The following is a 19,236-nucleotide window of genomic DNA, read 5'->3' as shown; positions in this document are numbered from 1 at the left end:
AAACCAAAAACCAGTTTATATCATAATTCAAACGAAATAACCATTGTCTTTACAACCCAAATGAAATAGTAGTGCGGAAGCGTTAAAAACTGAATAATAATAATAAACTTAAATTTAATCTAAAATCTTGAATTCTCGAATTTCACCAGCCCCAAAACTAGTCTGACTCTTCCTCCTCGAGTTCTTCCTCGAGTTTATCTGGGAAAGGAGTGTAAAAGGAGTGAGTATTTTGGGAAATACTCAGCAAACGGAGGTCGTATCAAGCACAATATAACAACATGCATAATTTCGAAAATCACATGACTTGCATAACAGCATTCATATCACATTCATAACATTTATCAAGCACTGAGATTCCTCTACTTTCTATAGTTTACTGATATCGGTCCCTAATTTTTACTCTTTTAAGGGGGCGAGGCCATATAGCGGTTACATCCCCACTGCTTAAGGGTCATATCATGGTCGAGATTCCCACCCATATACAGTTGACTCCTCACAGTGCCCAAAACCATATGACAACCAACACAAGAAAACGTACTCGACCGTATTTTCAAAAAAACGAAGAAACATGCATAACGAAATTTTATCTTTAAAACAAGCCCACTTACAGTATATTTGACTGCTAAAAACATGGAGTGCACAGCTTCGGATTGGATTGCTTCTTGCTCCTCGTTCGGGCAGCACTTCGGCTCACGATCTAAGCTAACTTTTGACGATTTTTGGTGCAAGATTTCGGCAAGGGGATGCTGCTGGAATTTCGAGTTTGCAGCAAAGGATTTTCGAAATTTACTTGCAATCTTTATGCCTTAATTCCTCTAAACTTATATGGTATTCTAATCTTGAAAATTCCCTTCCCAATTTTCGAAAATATGCATGCCTTGGTGTAAATATTGTTGACTTGATACCAAATATTTCCAATATAAAAATTTTCCAATAAAAGGATGTATAATATATTCTCAATCAACTCAAGAATCCTATATCCTAATGTCCTTGAAAAGATTAATTACAAGGTTGATTAACCAAAATATTCGGTCCTCACAGGAATGGAGGCACTATTTTCTAGGGGTGTCAAAATCTGACACGATCTGTCAACCCAACCTGGTTCGACCATGAAAAAATTAGTTTGATTTGAAGATTTTCGGGTTTGGGTCAGATCAGATTGGACCCGATATCTGACCCTAAAAGTAATCAGGTTTGGTCTCTCGGTGATTTCGTTTTTTTACCCCTAAAAAAATCGAAAACCGGACCGAAAAACTGAACTTTTATATACTAAAACCTAAACCGGTTAAAGAATTGAAAACACCAAAATTTCTAGTTTGATCATTTTATTTGTTTGGTTTTACCGGAATTTAAACATCCCTAAAAGTAGATGCCTAGTAGTATATGATTAAGGGTGTTTTAAAAAATGTTTTCTTCAAAATGCGATTTTGTTGAAAATGTGATACTCACACGTACGCACGCATATAAATTATAGTTTTGTTTTATAAAGTAAACTTTTTTTTTTAATTGTATATTTTAACGCCATGTGAGAAAATATTTAATAATCAAATTTAATAGTTTCTGGATATTTTAAGACTTAAAAATTTAATTTATCGAATTAGAGTATAATTTAAAATTTAGGTATTTTTTTGGAATGAAAAAAATGTGAATTACAAATAATATGTTTGTCCAGAGAAATGCAAAAGCTTATAGAAACATGTATTGGGGAAAAAAAACTAATTTCAAAAAATTTTGATGTGACTGCTCTAAGGCCCACACCCATGTGAGGTCACGTGACAGGAACCCTATAAGGGATGCTTCGACCCTTCAATGAGTTTACCTATTTGCGAGTGGAATGACTAAGATTTGATCACACATAAATTTTATATGTAACGCATATGAATCACATAAAATTGACCACATTTTGGTCATTGGTCCTACAAATAATGCATACTACAGATGAGGTCGTAGGATCGAATTTCCCACTTAAGGGATGACTTGTGTCGTGATATGGTCTCATATATATATATATATATATTGTTCTCGTCCATTTATGTGTATAAATTACAACTATTTGCATGGTAGTTGGTTCAACTATTTTTCCACATATATGTAGTATCCTAAACACTAAAGAAAATGCTCAAATCTATCCCGGTTTGCATTACAATCAGAAGGAAAATGGTCCTTGGATGCATTGATCATCAAAATCCTGCTGATTCAGTTAGATTTCATTTCAATGTCACTGTTTTCTTTAGCATCGGCATCAGGAGCATCTTGAGGAAGAAGGCCGAGGAGGGGCAGTGGTAGCAAAGAGCTAAGGTTGCACAGAATTATGAGAGGAGCTAAGTTTTCGAAACTGTCCTTTGTGACGCCAAACAGCTGAGTAAGTCCAGCTCCCATGAGTCCCCCAACAACGCTCCCACCGTTGCATATGGACATCAGCGTCGCAAACAGAGTTGCTTCCACGCCCTCAGGACATAATTTTGCAGCAAGTACTAGAACCGGCATGAAAGACGCCTACAAGAAAACTCAACATCAAGAGTCCATTATGAATTTTAAAGAGATGGTTTATTTTTATTTGGCAGGATCAAAAGTTTTCAAAATATTAAAGATAAATTTTTCATTTTGGTGGCGAAGTTGCATTTAAAAAATTATCAATCCATACTGCATAACTTATATCTGATTTTCCATGATGGGGAAAAAGTACCTGACCGAGAACTGTCAATATTAATGAGTCGCCAATAGCAAACCACTCATCACTTATGCCGAACTGCCGATTTAATCCAGTAACAAGAAAAACCTACAAGAAAGTCGCAGAAGTCTAATTCAAATGCATGAATTAGTGAGTCAAAAGCTGAAAATAGAATATTGAAGCATACAAAAATCATACTTGAGTCATCCCAAGAGCGGTACCAATGAGAGTAGTTGCGAGAAATATCTTCCGCAAAGGGACACTTTTCAAGAAACCATTATAGAGCCCAACACCAACAAGGGATGCGACTGAAGTTACAAGCTTCACACGTCCCAAAAACTCAGGTGTAAAACCAAGTCTATTTGTCCTGGAAACATAAAACATTTAAGTTCATAGTTATCTGCAAAAATGAAATTGAGGGGTGTTGAAATCAAGTCCTCAAAAACAAAAATCAACATACGTGAAGTAAAACATGGCAGAATCAGAATGCGGAGTTGCTTGCCATAGGAAAATGAACACAGTTGGGAGAAATACATTGGGCTGCTTAACGGTATCCCACAGTTGGATCATACTCTGTTTTGAGGTTTGAACAAACCCAGAACTCTCCCCTCTAGCGGAGCCAAGAACTGCCTGCTCTTTAACAAGAACAGCAACTGCAGATGTTATCAGTGGAAGCATGGCGGTTAGTCCAAAGACAAACCTGCGAGTGTTGAGAAGTGAATTGAAGCAGATGAACCAACACGAGAAAAATGATGAAAATAACAAGTGTAGAATGCATGGCATACCTAACACCATACGTACCCACCAAAGAGCCACTAAAGTAGGAACTCACAATTCCACCGAATGCTGAGGAACCCCAGCATAAAGACTGAAGAGATCCTGACGTGCTTTGTGATTCACCACGAGCCCTCTCCACTATCATCGAGTCCACAACCTGAAAGATTTTTTCTCTTAACAGGTTTATGATGACTATATTAAATGACATCCAAAGACCAACAACAATGCCACATAGTAATGCCTCCGAAACTCCAATCTTTTAAGCTCATGTAGGACTTTTGGACTCAGCGAAGCTCCATCACAGGTCACACTAACATAACACATCAATAAATTCATTAAAGAAATGAAATTTGCAACATACTTTGGCCAGTTCAAACTAAATTTCCCATCCCAGTTTACTAGATTCAAATAAGAAGCACGATGACAGTCAATTTTATCTATCTCCAAAATTAAAGGGAAGAAATACTAACAACATCTGAAAATGCGACAGAAAGAGATCCAAGAAGTATGCAGAAGGCAACACCATATTTGCTGTCAACAAAGGTGGCCATCAACGCCCATGAGAGAGCTCCCAGAAGTCCGGAAAGAACCAAATATGACCTTCTCCGATACCCAAACAGCGGAATGGAATCACTACAACAATGCATCAGAGTAAAGGTTAGGAAACTAGTAACATGAAAAAGAAAAAATGAGAAGATGAATAATCAGTGTGAGTTAATACTCACCTGATGAAACCATAAAGGGGCTTAACAAGCCACGGCAGCGATGAGACACCAGATATGACAGCTGTCTAGTCAACCATGCAAAGATAAGTACTCAATATATTGTCAGGAAAACACAAAAACAGACAAAATTCTTTTCAAATCAGACTCAATCAATGCATGAAAGAAATTTCTCCGAACTAGTACTTTCACATCGTGATTCTTCCACAATAACGTGTATCAGCTACTAAAAATAATGTGTACAATATTCAAATTGCATGGTGAGTTACTAAATCCTATCAAAATGATGTAAATTAATATCAGTGAATAAACGCAAATTCATGCAGCGACAACAAAGCGTATAAAAGCCACCGGTCTTTAACCCAGTGGAACTGAGTCCCAAATAGTGGCACAGGTCTCAAGTTTGAGACCCATCAAACCCCCTCCGCTCATTGTAACAATAAAAAATGCATATAAAAGAATCCCAGAATTTGCACCACAGTACCACACCTTCATTCCAATGTCACGACCACAATATTAATAAGGCAAAATGTCAATTTTTGTCCTGTATGTGTTGGTTTGTGACATTTTTAGTCATGTACGTTTCGTTAAATCAATTATAGTCCTGTAACTATTTTTTGATTTTATTTTAGTTCTTTTAGTAAAAAACATGTAAACTATATGGCTAATATCATTGTTAAAATTTATAATTCCATTGTCACACACGCGAGCATATCTCGAGAAATTTTTTTAACCAAGTACTTATAAAAATTAAACAATAATATTGATCGATTAATTATATTATTTTGGAAAGAACGACTAAAATAGATCAAAAAAACATAGTTACGGGACTATAACTGATCTAAGGAACATCTATATGACTAAAAATATCACATCAATACATATAGGACTAAAATTGACATTTTGCTTATAAATAAATATATCATTTCCATTTTGTTTCCTAATACAGACATAACATAAATAAACAAAATTTTGAAAATTCACGGATTTATTCATTTCCAAAATCCACATAATCCAACCATGAACTGAGACCTAAACCAACAAATATGATTACCTCAGCAGGGTCCAGATGGAGGTCATCTTTTAGGTAAAAACTGACGGCGAGCCTAGAGAGACCCAGAACACCTTGGACAAAATATACCATAGCAACTGCAATATTATCCGGGGTTAAGTCCACACCAAATAATCGGATGGACTTCACAGAATATCGTCTTTTGCGAACGCCATTGTTACTGGATGAGGTGGATTCTTCATCTACTTCAGTTGCCAATGTTTCTGCTTTCCCTACAAATTAATGAACAGACATAAGAGAGATGGGGACAAAGATGAAACTTGAAGCAATAACTTATCTAGAACTTTTACAAAATAATCTGCAACACAGTCATAGTAGCATTACATGCAAAAAAAATAAAAAGAACTAACTATGGCCAAAAACCATGGATTTATAGTATCAAGTTCTCATAAAAAGTGTGAAATTCTTTGGAATGGCAAGTACCACAATGAAATGGCTATTGAACACTCGTGCATAGTTATTAGAAGAGCAAGGCTCTTTAAGGCATATGAGTATCTTAGCACTTAGTCGCAAGGGGTCGAACAAGTCACGTGCCTTATTCAAGCGAAACACCCTTAAGGGATAATATTAAAGAATTAAACATTTGAAGAAAATGTCTATACATAGAGCTAGTATTTACTTTATAAGTTATTAAATGTCAATAAACAAACAAACATTGATTAATCTACATGGAACATAAATAATTATTATCTTGATTCTTTCACACTGAATTTACTCATACTACATTTATTGTGTGCTTATTAGGCGCTTGCTTCATGGTTAAGGCATACACTTCATCAAATGGATGTACCCCTAGCTAGTATCAAGGCTCAAAGCTGAGACTCACCTTAAGTCAGCGACACTTCTTATGAGCATATGATAACTTTTAAAATTCATGTTACATTTAAAATGCTTCAAGCTCCGTTCCTAATTTATTTATTTTTCCAACTTCTAAAAGTCGAAGATCGTCAAAATCAGAACATGATCAGAAAAAGAAGCCAAGCAGAGAAGGAGTCTATTTGATTCTAACTGGCATTTCATAATAAACAAGAGTATCATAATCCCATCTTCCTCGAGACCTTAATTTCTATTCGAATTGCTTCTTTCCCGTTTAGCAGTAGATCAAAGTTGCAAATCGCTTCTTACTTGTTAAAAGATTATTAATCCACACCTAAGTTAAAACCCCGAGTGAGAAGCCAACGACCGTTACCTTAAATCTGAAAACAAATACTCGCTTCAAACTATATTATCCTAAAAAACTGCACACCTTTCTTTCTCAGATAAATCTCATAACACAGAACACCAGCCAACAAAAGCGATTAACAAATCATTACGGATCAAGATGCAACCTTGAATCTCAATCACCACGAAAAATGTAAAACAAAATTCGAAATGCATACCCACACACACACACGACTTACGATATCTGGATTCTAGCAAGGGTTCGGATTCTAAGTCTCCGTGGAGAGAGGTGGATAGAAAATGTACGGGGGCAGACATGTCGGAGAACGGCGGCGGCGGCTTACGTCGGGGTCTGCGGCGGAAGGCGGAAGGCGTGTAATTGCTGAAGTGATGGAGGTTAGGGGAGAGGGAGAGGGAGAGGGAGAGAAAGGAGAAAATAGGATTTCGTGAGGGTAAAATTGGAAATGGAATTTGTCTTATGGTTGTTGCCATTTCTTAAATAGTTTAGCTCGGTAAGGAGGTTGGTGGGAGTGGGAGGAAAAAAAGAGGGGGCGATGAAGCTGGAAAAGGCTGGTAAAGGACAAAAGTACCCCTGCTGGGTGCTGACTCGAGTGCCAAGTGGTGATCCAATAAAAATGACAAGAAATGCGAGAGTTTTCTCTTTTTATATTTTTGTATTATTATTATCATTATTATTATTATCATTATTATTATTATTTTTTATTATTTTTTATTATTATTATTATTATTATTATTTTATCCTTGGTTTAGAACGTGACACATGTATTGAAACCTGATAATGATGCCTAACTCAGTTTACAATGGATTACACTAACTTGTCAGGTGTGAATATAAAAGATATATTTTACAAAAATGATAAAATAATATATATAAACGAATTTTAGATAAAAACAAAAATTGTATTCAAATAATATATTATTTTTTCTTCATATAACTATGAAATTATACAAATATATCATATTTAAGTTGATTCTTAAGCTATAAATAAAATAAAATAAAAGAACAAAACTATATTAATATCAATTTCGATATTGATATTTACTCTATCAAAGAAAATGATACCCCATGACTCATACACGACCAGGACTTTAGATGGTCCGACCTAATGGGCATCGCAACCCATGAGTTAAAACAAAGGGTCCACATTAAATCCGTTTGAGATTAGGGTAAGAGCCCAGTAACCCATGTGGAGTTCGTCTCGCGACCCATTACTCTGGGATAGACAGAGTTCATTAGGTTCCGACCAACTGAGCATGTTTTGGTGGTTCGGCCAAATTACGTGAGCATCGACTAGAAGGTGAACTCACATAGATTACCCATACCCGACCACTTTGGATCGGGAGTATTTCCTCGATAAAAGGCCAGTCAAGCAGTTGGTTCGAGAAAAACTGCCAGCCGACCCGAACTCAAACAAGTATGGTATTGAATAAAATCATATCCATACAAAAACTCCAGAATAAATCTGTTGTGATAAGGAAAGAATCCGAAGAAGTCGAGATATACCATTCAAATCCATGAATTACCTAATATAAGATAAGATCAGCACAAATATGATATTCAAGGTAACTTGTCATACTAGAATTCTTACCTTACACGCTACCCAGGCCCAACTCATAAATATCAAGTATCCTTGATGCTTTGAGGCATTCACTCATTACTTTACAGAAGCACTATTATATTCGCACTCTTAAGTTTTCTCTCCGGACTAACTTAACCATCAGAGAAGATACACTGGAAACACTTTCGGTGCCCCTGAAAGTTTTTCCAACAACAGGATTCAGTTCGGTCATGTTCGCAATCTTGATTTTGATGATAACAAAACTTGTTATTTTGTTTCTAATAATTTACTTTAGTGTGCAGGAAGCTGAACTGATCAGGCTTCTAACTGTTCTGCTACCGAGCCTAAACTGAAGCTTTCGAGAACGCCAACTGATATTGTCTACTGATTGCCCAAACTGAATCAGTCCATCCGATGTATCAAAGACCACTTCAACTGATTGATCAGTTGATAAGTGATCCAAGTGAAGACCTTCAGAAGCCTGGCCAGCTGATGAATAGCTCAACTGATCGGTTCAACTATATCAGTGAAATCAGTTTAGCTGACGAGCCAACTGATTTCACCGAACCAGTTCAGAGCATCAGTTAGGAATCAATCAGTGTGGGGAACAAGCTTATTCAATGGAATCCAACTGTGCGTACTGAGTAAAGCATCTGTACTATCAGTAGTACAGTTAATGGACGTTGCTGCAAAGATTAAAGCCGAGAGATTTCTGAAGACTTGTCGGAAAAGTCGAGACACAAAGTTCAAAGAATGCATTCAAAGCTGCAATGGTCACATGTGATGAGTCTTGGTTTACGGTCATCTTCTTGCTATAAATACGGACCAAGACCATCAGCAAATAAAAAGAGAGAAAAGAAGGGAGTGAGAAGAGAAGTGAGAAAAATAAGGGAGTGAGAAGAGAAGTGAGTGAAAGAAGAGAGGGCACGCTTACTGCTTATCATCTTACAAGAAGCAATCAGCCCAGAGGGAATACAAAGTCATATAAGCTTAGTTTAGAAGCTTTTTTCCCTCAGTGTGTGAGAACACATTTTCGGTGTATTCATTGTTCAATTCTCACACACACTCACTCACTTCCACCACCCAAATACAATCTTGCACAAATACATTAAACTTGTGTATATAGTCTGTGAAACACAGACGTTAAAGAAGTGTTGGTTGGAAGGTGCTGCCTTCAGTCTAGTCTAGGAGTTCAGATTAGGCAGTAGCGTAAGTCCTAAGCTGGGTGGGTTTGTACAAAGAGTTGTATAAATCAAAGTCTTCTAGTGTAACCTACCCGAGGAGGTAGAAAGGGTGGCGTAGGAGCAGTTGAAGTCTCCGAACATCCATAAACATATCTTGTGTATTTTATGTTTAACTTTTGTTTTCAAACTGTTTTGATCAGTTAGAGCATCCGTCAGTTCGGCTTTCACCATAACTGAACTGATATATGGTAGAACTGATCTCCTACCTTTCAGTTATTCATATTACACAAATTAAAAAGCTTTCAAATATTTCAGCTTTCTTCACGAAGGATTACTTCGAGTGTCTTCCGCTTGGTTCTTTAACCAAACTCGATTTAATTCATCAGTGTTAACATTCTTAGAATACGAGCTATTGTAGCTCTTGGAGAATATTGTGTTTGAAGCACCTTTGGTGCCCAGCACATGTTCCTTCAATTGGTATCAGAGCTACTGTTCTAAGAAGAACATTTGAAGAAAACTGTGTTTTAAAATATTTTACTTTAATAGTTTTAAATGCTATTTAAAAGTATTTCATACTATTTTCAAAACTGTTTGAAAATGTTTATCTATCGCTCATTGCCAAGGGTTGAGAGAATTGGCTCTGCAAATAACATTATCGCCACTTCTCTCGACTCCGAGCTTTGGGGTTTTAATCAGCCTGCAGGGTTCTGAGCCTTTTCTGTAAAGCGCTCATCCAAACTGATCAGTGAACAAGATTTCAGTTGCAAGTCTACCAGTTTAGCTGATATACAAACGAAGCTTAGCCATGCTCGGAATTTGGATGATTAAAGTGGAGTTTAATCATCAGCATTATGCTGCCGCTTCATTATCATATCGGATAATTAATGTAGTTCAGCATCAGTTGAGTCCAGTTTGAGTCAGCTCAACCAGTTAGCCAGCAAAGAAATAAAGTTCAAGGTAAGTTAGCTGCTCTTCTGACAAAGAAACTCAGGATCGGTGCAGAATTTCAAACAGTCAAGGCAACAATTTGTTGGTATATCCAGTTCTATCATACATAAACCAACTGATAACTGATGTTATTTAAAATATGATATTGTAGTAGCGATTTTCCTTACAACTGATGATGTACTCAAATGTAAAATACAAGGAAGTTTATTTGATTAAAGAAACATCATGTTTATCCAGTTGCATTTCGTTGTGACTGAATGGATATTTCCAGATTTCTTGTCTACATTGCTTGAATGATTATAACCTCTGAATGTATGCTTAGATAATCATTTTTCAAAAAAGAGTTTTTAAAATTCAATTGTTGAAGGGGAGTTTTCTTACCCTCAAACTGAAGTTGTTTTTAAAACCCATTTTATTCCGTTCTTGAGGGAGAGCGTTTAACAATATTTAAATGTATTATCCCTTGAACTTTAAAAGTTTTTTAAATTGATTTTACTGATCTAACTGTTCAAGTTTTGTAATAGTCAAAAACAGGGAGCTTGTTGAAACATTTTATGTTCGCAATCTTGATTTTGATGATAACAAAACTTGTTATTTTGTTTCTAATAATTTACTTTAGTGTGCAGGAAGCTGAAACTGATCAGGCTTCTAACTGATCAGTTACCGAGCCTAAATTGAAACTTTCGAGAACGCCAACTGATAATTTCAACTGATTGCCCAAACTGAATCAGTCCAACCGATGTATCAAAGACCAGTTCAACTGATTGATCAGTTGATTAGTGATCCATGTGAAGACCTTCAGAAGCCCGGCCAGCTGATGAATAGCTCAACTGACCGGTTCAACTATATCAATGAAATTAGTTCAGCTGACGAGCCAACTGATTTCATTGAACCAGTTCAAGACCAGTTCAACTTACCAGTTCAGAGCATCAGTTAGAAATCAATCAGTGTGGGGAACACGACAAGCTTATTCAATGGAATCCAGCTGTGCTTACTGATTAAAGCATATGTACTATCAGTAGTACAGTTAATGGACGTTGCAACAAAGATTAAAGCCGAGTGATTCCAGAATACTTGTCGGAAAAGTCGAGACACAAAGTTCAAGGAACGCATTCAAAGATGCAACGGTCACATGTGATGAGTCTTGGTTTACGGCCATCTTGCTGCTATAAATACGGACCAAGACCATCAGCAAAAAAAAAGAGAGAAAAGAAGGGAGAGAGAAGAGAAGTGAGAAGAAGAAGAGAGGGCACGCTTACTGCTTATCATCTTACAAGAAGCAATAAGTCCGAAGGGAATACAAAGTCATATAAGCTTAGTTTAGAAGCTCAGTCTAGTCTAGGAGTTCAGATTAGGCAGTAGCGTAAGTCCTAAGCTGGGTGGGTTTGTACAAAGAGTTGTATAAATCAAATTCTTCTAGTGTATCCTACCCGATGAGGTAGAAGGAGTGACGTTGGAGCAGCTGTGTATTTTTTGTTTAACTTTTGTTTTCAAACTGTTTTGATCAGTTAGAGGATCCATCAGTTCAGCTTTCACCATAACTGAACTGATATATGGTAGAACCGATCCCCTGTCTTTCAGTTATTCAGATTACACAAGTTAAAAGGCTTTCAAATATTTCAGCTTTCTTCACAAAGGATTACTTCGAGTGTCTTCCGCTTGGTTCTTTAACCAAACTCGATTTAATTCATCGGTGTTAACATTATTAGAACACGAGTTATTGCAGCTCTTGGATAATATTTTGTTTGAAGCACCTTTGGTGCCCAGCACATGATCTTTCAGTTACACTCAGCTTAGCCATATCCAGGTCGGTCATCTCTTGATTTGTACATCTCTGCTCGGATAACAACAAATTGAAAGGAACGTGGAAGTATTTGACTCACCAGACCCAACCAGCGATATGTAAAATTTTCAATTTCATCAATTGCCGAGGTTTGTAAGAAATTGAAGGAACGTGAGATAAGATTATGAGGGGAAGAGGAAGATGAGGTGACAGAAGAGGCCGGGGTCCAAATCGAGAAGGCTAAAATAATGTCTCACCACCTTCTCTGCCCGACTTCGATATGGCTTAGATCACCCAGTTAATCACTACCACTATAGAGCAAGTGTTGGCACTAAGACAAGCCAACAACCCTCCGCCCGGTCCGAATGATGTTACATAGGAGATGAGAAGACTTCGGGGATAAGTGCATCAATTGCAGGAAGCTCGAGCTCCTCGGCCTCCTCGTCTTCGATTTCCTCTTCGCCAACCACCTCACCCTCTTCGGGAAGCTCATCTAGGGCCTTCTCCCAGCTTAGAAAGGGCACGAGGTGCTCGGCCTCCAAATAAACATTGACCCAGAGTTAAGTTATGTAGTCCTTGAAGCCAAGCTCGAAGAACTCCAGGGCCTTGTTAGTGCACAGATTCTCGAACTCGGATGACTTCACAAACTTCTCCTTCTTGCTCGCCCAAAGGGCCTCAACTTCTTCCCTTTGGATGCTCAGTCGGCCCTCTAGATTTTGAATTTCTTTTCTCCGCTGAGCCCTCTATTCAATTCCCCTCTCCCGAGCATCCTCGAGTTCGGTCAACAAAGTAGTCTTCTCGGAAGCAACTCGAGTCTCGATGGCCCGGAATTGATTCATTAGCTAGGTGTGCCAAGCCCAAACATCATCTATGTCCCCTTGATGGGATTGAAATCGGGCCTATGCTACAGCAGCTTGGTAGGAACGTTCCCTGGCGTGGATCAAGCCATGTACGGTAAAAAAACAAGGTAAAAAAACAGTACGATGGTAAGGGAAGTGGGCTTTGTATGAATTAGGTCTTACCCGGAACAAGCTGAGAGAGCTATCCATTTGTCCAACTCCTGGTCGGACACCTCCCACACCAATTTCAGATTGGTGTCCAAAACCAGGTGCCGCATTAGGTTCAGGGCCAGGGGGCAGTAGGAAGCCTTGAGCAAAGAGGCAGAAGGCCCGTATGAAGAAGGTCAGGCTCGGGGTGGAGAATTGGGCAGTGAAGCGATTTTCGGTTAGGAGAGGCTTTTTTTGGGCGGCTCGGTGGACTTCTGTTTCTTCCAAACCAGCTTTTCTGAGAACTCGAGAGAAGCCAGGTCGGACTGTTCGAAAATTAGGACTTTCTTTCTCTTCAAAGCCTTGATCATTTCAGCGTTAACCATCCCGTCAGTTGCACAGTAAGAGAAAATAGTTAAAAAAAAAAAAGCAGTAAATAATTGTTTGTATTTCCTCGAGCCGTACCTATATCATCCTCCAACTAGAACCCGTTTTGGCAAAAACCGAAGTGACACAAGACATCATCTTGCATCAAGATTAGTGTTCGAAAACACTTAACCGACATGATGACAAAAAAATTTTGGAGGTCGGGATAATGCTCAGAATGGTAGGGATCTCGAGCCGTTATCTCGTCCTCCCAAGTCATGGGCCAAGAGCATTGGTAATCTTCAGGGTGGACAACATAAAAGAGTTTGTTCGACCACCCTTTGTGAGAAGAGAGGTTGTCATCCAGAAACTGGTGTTCAATTTTTAAGTTAATTAATATAACAGCGTCGCATGCCTACCCTTTTTATGTGTACGAATTTGAGCAGAAAAGTCATGTTAATTTTAATATCAATGTAAGTAGTTCAGATCATGTTTTATGTTATGCGGATCGTGATCTCAACTGTCAATCACTTCGTGATTTAACGGCTCGGATGAACTCGAACCAACTCAAATGTGAGAGAAGCAAAATGTTAAACACAACCCACTTCATTCGGGTTGGGTCAGGGGAGCAAACACTTTATCTAAACTCCATATTTCTTTTAGACCAAGAAAGAGAGATACTGTTGATAACCCAATGATTCTTACCCGACCCGAATTTTAGATGATACGACCCAATGGGCATCACGGTCCATGAGTTAAAATAAAGTGTTGACATTAAATCACGTTGAGATTAGGATAAGATCCCAATAACCCATGTGGAGTCCGTCTCATGACCCACTGCTCGGAGACAGACAGAGCACAATAGTTCTGTCCAACAGGAAATAGTTGGCTCACCGTACTTAACCCAAGATACGTGAAATTTCAACTTCATCAGAAAACATTTTAAATTTCCTAATTATGTGAAACGCTAGCCCAACTTAAAAGGAAAACATAAAACAAAACGGGCAAGAAAACAATATAACTCGATTAAAATGGTTTCAACTTAAAGCAATTTTGGATCTGTATGGATTCGGTTTCTATGTACTTGTGGTTCGATTCGAGTTTCAAAAACTCTTGAACCAAAAACATCCCAATAAAAAATACAAAAAATACGAAGCACCCATCTAATGGCATAAACTAATGTGATTGAGATAACGTGAGACTCGATCGGTGCACTTCACATGCACAAACAAATGAATAACTTACCTCAAATGCAAAGCAAGCCGTGCAGGTGAAATATGCTCGAAGCTACAAGAATTCGGGTAAATTGCAATTCAAAGACAAAGTGCCTTTAGAAAACATATCCCACAAGTTATTTGAAGTTTTCCAGTGTATTAGTGAAAATTAAAGAAATTTCATAAACCCTTCAAAAAAGGATTAGGCAGCAGAAACATGGGAATCCTTGATGGACTCGCGCCAAGCATGCACCCTAGCCCCATCTTTGTCGACGATTTTTATTACAAAGTTTGGCGGAGCCACGACCAACCTTGTACGAATTTCTAATATGCACTTATCCACCAACTCGATAGCTTCTTCGACTGTCATGTCTTGACGGTAGTGCCTATCCATCATGGCGAGAGCAAAGTAGGATCCATAACCAAAAGCAGCTTTATCAACCTTGTGAAGTGAAGCGATATAATCAAGGAAGTACAGAGACGGGCCTACGTCCTTGTCGTAACCACCTAGTATGATATTCACCATGTATGGATTCTGAAAAACAAAAATCAACAAGTTAAATTGTGAACAAAGTGTGTAGTGCCAGTACATCGGATTGTTGGTATTTTTAAATGACTTTAAAAGAACTAGGGTCAATTAACTTCAGAAAATAAAAATGAGTGCAAACAAGTTGCCAACATAGATCATTGTGTAGTATTTCGCTTGTGAAAATCAATGGGAGTGAGACATCAGACATGACCAAATATGTCAAATAAAGATGCTTAAGCTATTTTCAGCTCACTGGTCATCATTTGATTAAAACATACTAGTGCCATGGTGGCTTCGGAAACCGGAGAGTTTAGACCCCATCCTCGCATGAATTGTTAAGGATCCAATAAGCCCAACATTGATTCACTCAGATGTGTCAATTGGACAAATATGACCATAGTGACTAAAGTGGATATCTCGTATATCCGAAAACTAGCAGTTCGCCCTGTTAGTCCTCCAGGACATAAATAACTCAATTTTCGCCCACGAACTATTTGTATATGATTGTATCGAAGGGCCCAAAAAACCTATACTACGTCATCTGGCAATTAATAGCTCTTTCTTTGTTTGATATTAAAGACTTAACGTAAATACCTCTTCTATTATTTTATTCTCCTTTTGAAGCACAAACATAATCATAAAAAACTAAGTGATAGAAAGCGAACAGAGAAATTGATAAATTAATCACGGAGAAACCTCTAAAGAGAAAATTATACCTTTCTCAAGGCTGTGGCAAGCTCGCCTCTAGTGAAATTTGCGGCAGCTGCAGTTGTGAGGGGAATGCCATTACGAAATTGGTACAGCGCCACATTCTTCTGTATGTACTCTGTGAACTGAACCCTAATGCATCATCGCGCAAAAAACAAAATTACCGCCAACAGTTTCAGTTAACAGAAACGACATAGTGGAGTAACGGAACGTGCAGAACACGTGAACCATAACAAGGGATGTTTACCCAGAATTCAAGCACACGATATTAATCAGGATTTCAAAAATCTGAACTTCTCAAAACATCCAAAACTGTATAAACGCAATACATAAACAAAAACAATGTTCACTCACCCAAATCAGCTGATAGACAACAAAAAAAACGGGGGTTAGATACCAAAGCTATTAACTGAAACAAAGTGATCTTTAACTGGAGATCATGATAGCTAATTATATAGCAAATCAATCATAAAAACATGGGAAATAAAATCCAGGCCCAGAAACAAAACATGAAATATCAGAACTGTATTAAAAGAATACAAAAAAGCCAGACAAAAAATAAAACCTGACAACCATATTCATCATACACCTAAATTCAGAAACCAAATAGCCTACACAACAAACGTTCCTAGTAATCTCGCTGTTTGCAAATACTATTGAACTTGGAGTTAATATAATTTAAAGGACTCCGTAGTTTTTCAAGCGAGAAATAACAATCTGGCAGAGGTAAAAAATTACACGACAAATTGATCCCTCCATTCATTAGCAGGAAAAAGTTTATGGGGCATGAGTATGGCAACGAATAGATACATCATAAAAATAAGACATTACGGCTCCAATCAGTTAAGCACAAGAAATTTCATTCATTTACAGGTTTTGTACAACAATTATATCGATAATTTGTTCAGAGCATGTCCAGAATGATAAATTTTTAAAACACATGCAGAAAGTAATTGGAAAGCATACAAGCAACTCTCAGCGAAAAATTATCCATCATAAACAAAAAAATAATAACAACTTAATAAGAGAATACATTTAACAGAAATAAAATCATACACAGCGAGCAAACCAAGAACAACTGTAAATTGAAACAAAGAAGCTATTTTTAGTTCGAAACAATAAATACACATCTCCGACTCTACACAGGTTGTAAAGTCTCAACATTTCAGGATAAAAATTCATATTGAATCTATATAAATAAATCACAACCAGAAAAGCAAATTTCAGACAGTTCACGAGTTACAATAAAATGCAATTAAATTACTATGTGAAAAACAAAATTTCTTAAGCAAATGAAAATGGGATTTCACCTGTCACCACTTTCTCCCGATGCTCCCATGAGTTTGTGAGAATCTAATACCATGATCTTGTCCTCGTTAGTCTTGTGCACAAGGATGCTGTGAACCGCGGATGAGTCGGCCGCCACTATTGCGAAATCTTTACCCACCAATCCAAATACTGACTCCATTTCTTCTCTTACTCTACACTTTTGAAATCAGATTTCAATTTCTTCTGCTGTGATTTTCTTTGCTTTTTTTTTTTTTTTTTTTTTTTTTTTTTTTTTTTTTATTTTTTTTTTTTATGTATTTTTATTACTGTTTGTTTTTTTCTCCATTGGTTTTGGAACTCAAGAAAAATCCGAAACGAAGATTAGGATCTTTGATTTTTTTGGGTTCGAGTTTGGGGATTTTTTAAAATCTCCGATATAGTTCGGGACGAGTTTGAGGATTTTAACAACGCATGTATGTTTGTAAAATTCTACAACTACATAATCTTATTGTCACATAAATTTTCAACTAAAAGAAAATCTTTAATACAATGTGACCGTGAAAGATTTTACCTTTACCAAACGTTTGCCTTAGGAATCATCTCTGAAAATGATCTTAGGACCTTGACAATCAATTATTTCAGATAGCACTTTAACATTTTATGTCATATGTCTTGAACATCTACTATCTAAGTACAAGGTGGACTTCTTTAACAGCTCGGTACGATTTACCTGAAATCACATATCAAAAATAAATTTGGTACCCATATCTTATCGGGGTTCGGAACTGATTAATTTTTTTGGGACTCACACCAAAATTATCCAATCAAAATTTGCATTGTGTGTCTCCGATAAGGTATGTGATTGTTCTGAAATCTTGTGAGTGTTGTATGGTTTGTGATTAACAAAACTTATTTTTGGCATTTGCTTCACATCGTAAAGTCTATATCTCTTTTGCACTGGTTTACAATTGTAGTAATGGTTATTTCTGAACTAGCGATGCAATCGAGTCGAGTGGAGCTAGAGTATCACACTACTCAAGCTCGTCTCAAAAAAAAATTCAACTACTCGAACTCAAGCTCGAATTGACTCGAGTAGTAATTTTCAAGCTTGATCTGTACTCGATAATATATCGAGTTACTCGAGCTCGAAAAATTTGATTTATATTTTTTATTTTTTAAAATGTTTTTATTTTAAAATATAATTAATATACATATATATATTCGTTTTCACCCCTATTCTGACCTTCATAAAATTATGTCTAGCATGACTCTTATCAGAACAGCTCGATTTATAATTGGGACCATAATAATTCTTGCTGAGTAAATTTTTTCGCAATCCTGACTTAGAACTTTCAGGATCTACATATCCAAGCCCATGATGTAATCTTTTTTCTTCTGAAAAACAAGATGACTATTTCTGACTTTTTTGATCTAAATGTTCATATATTGTGCTAGATCTGACAAAATAATGAATTTAGATTTGCCTTTATCCAGAGACAACTGAGTACTTGTTTCGGAAAAACTACAGTCATTATTGTCAAAGCCTAAGCCAGATATGTCATCAGCTTGTTTTTACCTTTGTACATCTTTCCAAGTGAAACGAAAGAATTTGTCCAAGTGTTGACCAGATTACTCAACCTTACTCAACCTTTTATTTTCAATCATTATTACTTGAACCTCATATTGCATGTTTTTATTTTCATTCATTAGAAGATTCACTTGACGGTCCAACTCATCAGACTAAATGGAATCTGATTTGCTGAACTTATCTGTCAAACATTTGTTTTCTACCTTGAGTTCTTCGAATGTTTACAAAAGTCTTTTGTACTGCATAACCATCTCATTTAATGCACAGACTAAGTCATCTTGTGTAAATTCATCAGAGGCAAAGTCAAAAACCTCATCAAGATTAGATTCCAGATCATCATCAACCATCATACACTTGACTGACTCCTCATTGCTTTCACTGGAAGCATCATCTGAATTAGTGGTGTCTGAGTCTGACTCAACCCACTTCTTTTGTTTTCTTTGGCCACCTGCTTTTTGTTCTCTTTTTTTTTTGAAGGACTTCTTATCATCCCTGGATCTTCTCTTTTTGAATAACTTCTTATCATCTTTTTTTGATCTGGTGCATTCAACAATGAAGTGGCATGTTCTGCCACAATTAAAACAAGCTTGATTATAAGAGTTTGATTCTTTCTTATAGTTATTCTTCTTATTAAAATTTTGAATATTGCTATGATTATTCCTCATGAATTTCTAGAATT

At 37.0% G+C, this 19,236-nt stretch overlaps 2 protein-coding genes across 2 annotated transcripts; both read right to left on the bottom strand.

Annotated features, from left to right (window-relative positions):
* Positions 1-2,012: 2,012 nt before the first annotated feature.
* LOC140979662 (folate-biopterin transporter 1, chloroplastic-like) lies at positions 2,013-6,938 on the bottom strand. The gene is made up of 9 exons (XM_073445170.1): positions 6,643-6,938; positions 5,225-5,454; positions 4,174-4,238; positions 3,919-4,081; positions 3,457-3,605; positions 3,132-3,371; positions 2,870-3,038; positions 2,687-2,779; positions 2,013-2,496 (listed from the first exon to the last, which is right to left on the bottom strand). Exons 1-9 carry the CDS (start codon positions 6,893-6,895, stop codon positions 2,197-2,199), a joined length of 1,662 nt encoding a protein of 553 aa, XP_073301271.1. The 5' UTR covers positions 6,896-6,938; the 3' UTR covers positions 2,013-2,196.
* A 7,599-nt stretch (positions 6,939-14,537) lies between these two features.
* LOC140979623 (proteasome subunit beta type-2-A-like) lies at positions 14,538-17,265 on the bottom strand. The gene is made up of 3 exons (XM_073445116.1): positions 17,011-17,265; positions 15,709-15,832; positions 14,538-14,998 (listed from the first exon to the last, which is right to left on the bottom strand). Exons 1-3 carry the CDS (start codon positions 17,166-17,168, stop codon positions 14,666-14,668), a joined length of 615 nt encoding a protein of 204 aa, XP_073301217.1. The 5' UTR covers positions 17,169-17,265; the 3' UTR covers positions 14,538-14,665.
* Between the last annotated feature and the right edge of the window lie 1,971 nt (positions 17,266-19,236).

This window comes from Primulina huaijiensis, chromosome 6, assembly GCF_012295235.1.
Source record: "Primulina huaijiensis isolate GDHJ02 chromosome 6, ASM1229523v2, whole genome shotgun sequence".
NCBI lineage: Eukaryota > Viridiplantae > Streptophyta > Magnoliopsida > Lamiales > Gesneriaceae > Primulina > Primulina huaijiensis.
The sequence above is the reverse complement of the archived record's forward strand: the minus strand, read 5'-3'. Positions and strand labels throughout refer to the sequence as shown.